General features: G+C 41.5%; 1 protein-coding gene across 1 annotated transcript; it reads left to right on the top strand.

The window, feature by feature from the left end:
- Nucleotides 1-7248: 7248 nt before the first annotated feature.
- HTR1A (5-hydroxytryptamine receptor 1A) lies at nucleotides 7249-8733 on the top strand. Its single transcript, XM_037799459.1, has one exon. It carries the CDS (start codon nucleotides 7249-7251, stop codon nucleotides 8515-8517), a length of 1269 nt encoding a protein of 422 aa, XP_037655387.1. The 3' UTR covers nucleotides 8518-8733.
- The last annotated feature ends 254 nt before the right edge of the window (nucleotides 8734-8987 follow it).

Raw genomic sequence — 8987 nt, 5'->3', positions numbered from 1 at the left:
TTAAAGCTGCCCTGCCTCCCTAACCACTCAGACACATGCCCCACATTCAGGGTGGACAGCACCAACAACACACCCAAACTTGGTGCACCAATTGGACCCCACAAGAACCAGACCTGCACACACCACAAAGACAAAGTTGGGGAGAACTGACTTGAGGGGAATAAGTGACTCGTGGATGCCATCTGCTGGTTAGTTAGAGAAAGTGTACGCCACCAAGCTGTAGATCTAACAAATTAGAGATTGGTATCTGAATAATCCTTCATATCCTAAAAGAACCCTGTCAAGTAAAGCAAATGCCAAGAGCCCAAAAACAACAGAAAATTTTAAAGAATATGAAAAAACCAGATGATATGGTTAACCCAAACCAAACACCCAAATCAAAAGATCAGAGGAGACACAGTATTTGGGGCAATTAGTCAAAGAACTAAAGACAAACAATGAGAGCATGGCACAGGATATAAAGGACATGAAGAAGAGCATGGCACAGGATATAAAAGACATGAAGAAGACCTTAGAAGAGCATAAAGAAGAAATTGCAAGAGTAAATAAAAAAATAGATGATCTTATGGAAATAAAAGAAACTGTTGACCAAATTAAAAAGAGTCTGGATACTCATAGTGCAAGACTAGTGGAAGCCGAACAATGACTCAGCAACCTCGAGAAACACAGAACGGAAAACCAAAGAACAAAAGAAAGAATGGAAAAAATTGAAAAAATTGAAATGGATCTCAGGGATATGATAGATAAAATAAAACTTCCAAATATAAGACTCTTTGGTGTCTCAGAAGGGGAAGAGAAGGGTAAAGGTCTAGAAAAAGTATTCAAAGAAATTGTTGGGGAAAACTTCCCAAACCTTCTACACAATATAAATACACAAAGCATAAATGCCCAGCAAACTCCAAATAGAATAAATCCAAATAAACCCACTCCAAGACATATTCTGATCAGACTGTCAAATACTGAAGAGAAGGAGCAAGTTCTGAAAGCAGCAAGAGAAAAGCAATTCACCACATACAAAGGAAACAATGTAAGACTAGGTAGTGACTACTCAGTGGCCACCATGGAGGTAAGAAGGCAGTAGCATGACATATTTGAAATTCTGAGAGAGAAAAATTTCCAACCAAGAATACTTTATCCAGCAAAACTCCTTCAAATTTGAGGGAGAGCTTAAATTTTTCACAGACAAATGAATGCTGAGAGATTTTGCTAATAAAAGACCTGCCCTACTTCAGATACTAAAGGGAGGCCTACCAACAGAGAAACAAAGAAAGGAGAGAGAGCTATATATAGAAATTTAACAGACATGTATAGAACATTACTTCCCAAATCATCAGGATACACATTCTTCTCTAGTGATCACAAAACTTTATCCAGAATAGACCATAGGCTGGGACATAAAACAAGCCTCAATAAATTTAAAAAAAAATTGAAATTATCTAAAGCATATTCTCTGACCACAGTGGAATACAAATAGAAGCGAATAATCATCAGAGACTTAGAAAAGTCACAAACATCTGGAGGTTAAAAATGAGGGGAAGATGAACACATTCCCAGATAATCAAAAGCTGAAAGACATCATCACCAGTAGATCAGTCCTATAAGAAATGCTAAAGGGAATTGTGCAGGCTGAAAGGAAGGGACACTAAACAATTGACTGAAACCACATGAAGAAATAAAGATTCCCAGTAAAGATCACATGGTAACTATAAATACCAATACTACTGTATTTTTGATTTGTAACTCCACTATTGACTTCCTACAGGATCTAAAATACATAAACTGTAATGATAAATCAGTGGTTTTGGACTCAATGTAAAATATGTAATTTTTGACAAGAACTATGTAAAAGTGGGGGAATGGAAGAGTATAGGAACATAGTTTATGTGTCCTAGTGAAGTTAAATTGGTATCAAAGGAAACAAGATTGTTATAGACTTAAGATGTTAAATTTAAGCCCCATGGTAAACACAAAGAAAGTATCAGCGAATATGATCATAGAGATGAAAAGTAGAGTATGGGTTATGAGAAGTGGGGTCAGGGGCAATGGGGAGTTAATAAGAAATGAGTGTAGGGTTTCTGTTTGAGGTGAAGGGAAATTTCTAGTAATGGATGGTGGGAAGGTGATGGCATTGCAACATTCTAAATGTGATTAATCCCACTAATGGAATGCTAGGGAGGGGGTGGAATGGGAAGATTTAGGTTGTATATATGTTTCCACAATTGAAAAAGAAGACAGTCTAAATAGATAATGACAATTAAATGCCATACATGATCCTGGATGAGATCTCAGAATAGAGGAGAAAAAGCTCAAAAGGACACAATTGGGATATAATAAAAAAAATGAAATATAGAATGTAAGCTTTATATCAACAAATTCCTTAAACTTCTTAACTACACTTAATGTGATTACATAAATGAATATTCTTGTTCATAGGAAATGTATATGTGAATTATATTATTTGTTCGAGGATGTGTGCAACTTGCTCGCATATGTTCAGAAGACAGAGCAATAGATGATGGATGATAGACAGGAAGGGAGGGAGGGAGGCAGAAAAAGAAAGAAGTAGTAAAGTGACAAAATATTAAAGTTGGTAGATCAGGGTATTGGTGGAGGGGGGTTGGGGTATGCTGGAGTTCTGTGTATGGGGTTTGTATTATTTTTGCAACTGTTCCTGGAAGTTTGAATTTATTTAAAATAAAAACTAAAAATTAAAAAAAAAAACATTAACCAGGAAAATATTGTCAGAAAGACAATATTCTAGATGTACTGAGCTCTGAAAAGAACACTTATTAACACCTGTTACTCTAATAATTTCCCATAACAAAATTTTGCCCTGTGATTTCTGCTATATTTTAAATTATTTTATTGGGCTCTATGAATTTCAATTATTTATTCTATGTTTTTGAACAAATGTTGAGCTCCAGGGAAAGGGCATATTCCAATTCAATACAGATGATTGAACTTATGTTGTCATGCTCTTTTTGTCCTTCATTAACTGCTTATTTAAGTCAAGAATTTCCAGAATGCAGAAGTCACATCTTTTTTTCACTTGACTTGTATTTAGAATTTCCTTGGGAAATTAACAAATACTTTAAAGAACCACTGAAAACCTGCAGAAAGTGCCTGAAAAGGAGTTTTGCAGTCAAGGAATGATTCCATTAGTGGAAGCTGAGTGGTGGGAATTAGACCAAAAGAAGAGTGTGCTCAGTTTTAGAGGAGAATTCACTGGTAATCAGAAGGCCATGTTTTCCAAATTATCTAAGCAAAAAGCTTGATTTTTGAAGTGTTTTTCTTGTGAATTCTAATAATTTACAGTTTTGGAAAAACTATAGCATTTCCCCTACTGCTTTAGTATGTGAGGATTGGGAAGAATTAAATTCAAAACAGTATTTTCAGCTTAAAAGATAAATACACCCAGTTTGAATTAGTTGAAAAAAAAGTGAAAACTTTTATTTTAAATAGGGACTTTGAGAAATAACTCTAGCAATCCCCTTTCTTAAGTGAATTTTCAGCTTTTTAGTATGTAGGTTCTTTCCTCATTAATGGAAAAAGCAGCCATAATTTGGAGATGATGGATAATATATTAATTACTGAGAAGTTCCAACCATTGCTGAGCCTGAGGCAGTGACAGGAACTTCAGGATACACAGAAAAATATCTGCTCAACATCTTTGTATTTTATGTCCCTGGCCAAAGAGCTACATTGACATGCTGGGCTTGTATCAAATTTCCTGTGAAAGTGTTAAAAAATCTTTATCTCCATAAATTATTTTAGAGAAATTTCACATGATGGATGATGTATCATATCTCAGATACATAACCTGACAAGTTTATTCTTGCATCTAGTATGTTCAAACTAGAAATAAAAGCAGAATGACTGGAATTTTCCTTTCCAAATGATGTCATTGATATTAGCTATAAAGCTAGCTTTTCTATAGCTAAATTTCAGAGGCCTTGAAGAACAAGAGCCTAACTCTTCATCCAGGAGTTTGCTTTGCACCATTTTGTTCAGGCATAGCTGAGATTCTGTATTCTAAAGGCTTAAATGTAGAGGAGTTGGGAAATTGTAAGCATGAAGAAATGCAATATTCTGCTTTTATTACAGATTACAATATTATTAGTTCAATAGATAAAAAGTTAGACATAATGATCCATTAGTTACTTGAAGGTTATGGAATCATAGACAGTGCTGAATATCCTTTCATACTTCTATTTTCTTCCTAGTGTTCCCAAGAGTGCCTAAAATCTTGTCCTAAATTGTAAGAAATGAAATATTTGAAATAACATGCATGTTATTTCTGAGGATAAAACATGGACTACTTGATAGTTTTTTTTTCCGACTTGAATAAAATGCTGCATTTTAGAGTATTATAGCAGAATAGCATATGTTAGTCTCCATGAATAATAATTAACTCTAAATTTTATAGACTTTTTGCTTTCTTCGAAAGGAAAAATGAGCCTATCATTTATTAAACCATTCAGGATCCAATAAACAAAAGCATGATTGCTGCCTCTCGTATTTACTGATTTACTTGTGATTTACAAATTTATTTGCCTTAAATCTGATGTAATTCCTTTTCAAGTATATCCCTAAATGTGTGCGTGTGTGTATGTGTGTGTGTGTGTATAAATATAGAGAGATATCTTTTATTTAAATTTCTTTTACTCTTTGTTTCTGTTCAAGTTTTGTCTTTGGACAATTCAGATTTTAAAGATTTTCCCATTTTAAGCTGCAACTGCATTTTAACAAAGCTATTTATTTAGTTCTGTCTTTATGAGGATATTTTAAAAGGAGGAATGTGTACCTGAACAAATCTTAAAAATATTTCTTCAGAGTATGCATCCAGTATTGCTCTGTATACTTATCTTTTTCTTTTCAAAGCCATGAATCATCATAAATGGCATGTTCATTATTGTTGCTTGCTGAAATGATTGCATAGAAACCATGTCCAGCACAATCCATTTCCACACATTTTACACACAGCTCCTATACTATATGCATCGACTCAACTGGATTTTCTTTGGTGCTTTAGTGATTGCTCTTTTGTTGCTTCTTGGAGAACTCAAAACTGTGAAAATCAGAACTCAAATTTGAACACAATATTAACACTACTGCAATCTGTGCATAGTATTAGGATCACCTCTTTTGGGATTACATTTTGCACTTCTCCTTCACTTCAGTCATGCACCAGAATATTTCACTGAAACCTGTGGTGTTATTTATTTATTCTACTTGGTTAGGAATCCCATTCCTTACCTATGTTCAAATGGTATTAAATTTGGTTTTCTTGTAAATAAGCAGCTCAGAATAAATTCATACAAGCTTCTGTATTTTTTATGTTTAATTGTTCCCATTTGGAAAATTCGATACTAATTTTTTTTTTTTTTTTTTTTTTTTTTTTTTTTTTTTTTTTTTTTTGCCAGTTAAAGGTGAATGTGTGCAAATGTGCAAATCCCGAAGTGCAGACTTTGGCAGCACAAAACCAACACAGGTGAAGGTGTTTGTCTAGGTCTTTTAAAATGGCATTCCCAGTTACAATCTGGATTACAGATGCTGCAGGCTTTCAAAACAAGCTAGAAAATACAAGAGGCTTGATACATAAAAGATTAAGGGCAAAACGGGCACTAGTTTTTATTTTTTTGTTTTGTTTTGTTTTGTTTTGTTTTTTGAAGAAGAAAATAGAAGAAAAAAGACAAACCTCAATGCTACTTTTATTAACCGTCTTTCCCTTTCTTGAGGTTGTGGAATTTCCTTTGTACTTCCTTAATTTCTGCAAGACAGGGGTTTCCAGATGGAGCTGTAAAGCGTTTGCCGGAAGGTGGCGACATAAGCCCTATCGCTTAGAGCTGTCCCAAGTGCTGAACACAGTTTCTGAGCTTAAATGAAGCGCAGCAGTCGGAGACAAGGAATTCCACCAAGTTCTCCCTGGAGGTTTGCAGGTTTTGGTAAGAAATGCAAAAGGCCATATGGAATGCTGACCTCTTTACAATACACAGACAAATGATCTTCTTTACTAAAATTATTCACCTGAAAGCTTTGGGAGGTGGCAGTGCTCTCTGAAATTAAAAGAGTAGTGGTGATGGAAAAGTGTGTGTGTGCGTAAAATATGAACCAAATTTGTTTTTTCCTTCACTGTGAGATGCAGCTGTTTACCCGTCCTTGTCCTCTGACAAATTCTTTATAATTCCGTTCTCCCCAAATTCCCCAAGGTTAAAAAAAAAAATAGTCACATGCAACATCCTCCCCAAGGGAGTCAGACTGGACTGTGAGATGATGAAGGGAAGTGTTTTTTAAAAGGTAACACACATTATATCTTCTTTCGATCAATTAACAATAATATAGACTGACGCTGGGCTGTCCACCTCCCCAACTCTCTCCATGTGCCTACTTTTCTCATTTCCTATTGCCACTCTGTGATACTGACTCTACCTAAGAATTTGACAGAAATATGCAGCAATAGGTAGTTTGACAGAATATGGCTGGGTGGGAGGCGGAGTTTATTTGTTATAATATCGGTCTGCCCGGCGGATCCGACGTGTATAAGCGAGTTCTCAGTCTCTGTTGACAAAAGGGTCTAAAACGCAAAACGCCAGCTAGAAGGAGAAGGGGACAGGCAGCCAAAGGGTTGGGAAGTGTGTGGAGGGGAGGGTTGGCTTGGGAGGGAGGGAGATTGGCTGTCGGAGCAACAAAAGGAGGGGTAAAGAAAGGGGACTAGGGAGAAGCCAGACGGAAGAGGAGGGAAGCTGAAGAGAAAAAGAAAGGGCAAGAAAGTGGGAGAGGGAGAGGTAGAGAGAGAGGGAGGGACAAGAGGGTCACAGAGTGACTGTGGAGGACGAGGTTTCTCTGTTCCAGCTACTTCTGAGATTGGAGACTGTTTGCTAGTGGGGAGATTACAGCTGAGGCAGCCGGTTGGGCAGCGGCAAGGTAAAATGGACAGTGAGAGACAGACGTTCCAGCCACCTCACCGCCGCCCAGAGCTCCCGGAGCTGCTCTCTAGCTAACTCCAGTTCCCCAGCTGGCGTCTCTGAGCGCGCGGGACGAAGGAGCCCAGCCAGGTAGCTCTCTCTAGAAGCTGCTCCGTGGGATGCCTCCGCCAGAGAAGTAAGAACTTCCTGCCCGAGTCCCTGCATCCCCTCCCCCCGCCCCGAAACTCCTCAAGAGAGAGGGACGGAAGACCCCAGGGGGAGGGGCGAGGGGGATCTCGCGCAGCTCTTTCTCTCCTCCCCCTCTCCCGCGGGGCACGCAGGCATGGATGCGCTCAGCCCTGGCCGGGGTAACAACACCACCTCGTCCGAGGGTCCCTTCGGGGTAAGCGGCAACGCTACTGGCATCTCCGACGTGACCTTCAGCTACCAAGTGATCACCTCGCTGCTGCTGGGCACGCTCATCTTCTGCGCTGTGTTGGGCAATGCATGTGTGGTGGCCGCCATCGCCCTGGAGCGCTCCCTGCAGAACGTAGCCAACTATCTCATCGGCTCGCTGGCGGTCACCGACCTCATGGTTTCGGTGTTGGTGCTGCCCATGGCCGCGCTCTACCAAGTGCTCAACAAGTGGACGCTGGGTCAGGTCACCTGCGACTTGTTCATCGCGCTCGACGTGCTGTGTTGCACCTCGTCCATCCTGCACTTGTGCGCCATCGCGCTGGACAGGTACTGGGCCATCACTGACCCCATAGACTACGTGAACAAGCGGACACCCAGGCGCGCCGCAGCGCTGATCTCGCTCACTTGGCTTATTGGCTTCCTCATCTCCATCCCGCCCATGCTGGGCTGGCGAACCCCGGAAGACCGCTCGGACCCCGACGCGTGCACCATCAGCAAGGACCACGGCTACACCATTTACTCCACCTTTGGCGCCTTTTACATCCCGCTGCTGCTCATGCTGGTTCTCTATGGGCGCATCTTCCGAGCTGCGCGTTTCCGCATCCGTAAGACTGTTAAAAAGGTGGAGAAGAAGGCAGCGGACACTCGCTTTGCGGCCTCCCCGGCTCCGCAGCCCAAGAAGAGCGTGAATGGCGAACCTGGGAGCAGAGATTGGAGGCGGGGCGTGGAGAACAAGACAGCGGGGGCTCTGTGTGCCAACGGCGCGGTGAGGCAGGGCGACGACGGCGCCGCGCTGGAAGTGATTGAGGTGCACTGCGTGGGCAACTCCAAAGAGCACCTGCCCCTGCCCAGCGAGGCCAGTGCGGCCCCCAGCCTCTCCGCCTCTTTTGAGAGGAAAAATGAGCGCAATGCTGAGGCGAAGCGCAAGATGGCCCTGGCCCGGGAGAGGAAGACGGTAAAGACGCTGGGCATCATCATGGGCACCTTTATCCTCTGCTGGTTGCCCTTCTTCATCGTGGCCCTAGTCTTACCCTTCTGCGAGAGCAGCTGCCACATGCCCACTCTGTTGGGCGCCGTAATCAACTGGCTGGGCTACTCCAACTCCCTGCTCAACCCTATCATCTATGCGTACTTCAACAAGGACTTCCAAAACGCGTTTAAGAAGATCATCAAGTGCAAGTTCTGTCGCCGATGATGGAGGTGTAGATGGCGAGTAGGGGAAACGGGACCCTTCCCACCTATTCTTCCTCTCTCAACTCCCCTGGAACCAATACCCACTATAATAACTTGCAATTTTTCCCCTGACTTTTTTCAGCTGCTCCGGGGCGGCTTCACAGCCTTGTCCCCTCCCCCACACCCCCTGCCCGGGGGAGGACCCTCTGTGAGGCTGCAGCTGCCATGAAGGAGGGCTCGGGAAACTTATAGCTTCCACGAGAAGCGACTTTGGCATCAGCATCAGTTTTGACCTTAGCAATTGCCTCCCCACTCTTCTGCCCTCCAAATCCTCTCCGCGGAATGTAAGCCTCAGCCGTTCCGGACAGACACAAAAAAATCCAAACAGAAAAATAAACTGTACACACAGCTGCCGCACCCACTATTGGCTCGCAGCTGAGCGCCCCACTTCTAGAACTTGAACTTAAGGCTCAGTACTTTGCTCCATCTCTC

Source organism: Choloepus didactylus, chromosome 11 (assembly GCF_015220235.1).
Source record: "Choloepus didactylus isolate mChoDid1 chromosome 11, mChoDid1.pri, whole genome shotgun sequence".
NCBI classification, from domain to species: Eukaryota; Metazoa; Chordata; class Mammalia; order Pilosa; family Megalonychidae; genus Choloepus; species Choloepus didactylus.
The sequence above is the reverse complement of the archived record's forward strand: the minus strand, read 5'-3'. Positions and strand labels throughout refer to the sequence as shown.

Bases quoted from the DNA above. Each gene is read 5' to 3' on its own strand.
- HTR1A (XM_037799459.1), top strand. From the start codon at position 7,249: ATGGATGCGCTCAGCCCTGGCCGGGGTAACAACACCACCTCGTCCGAG.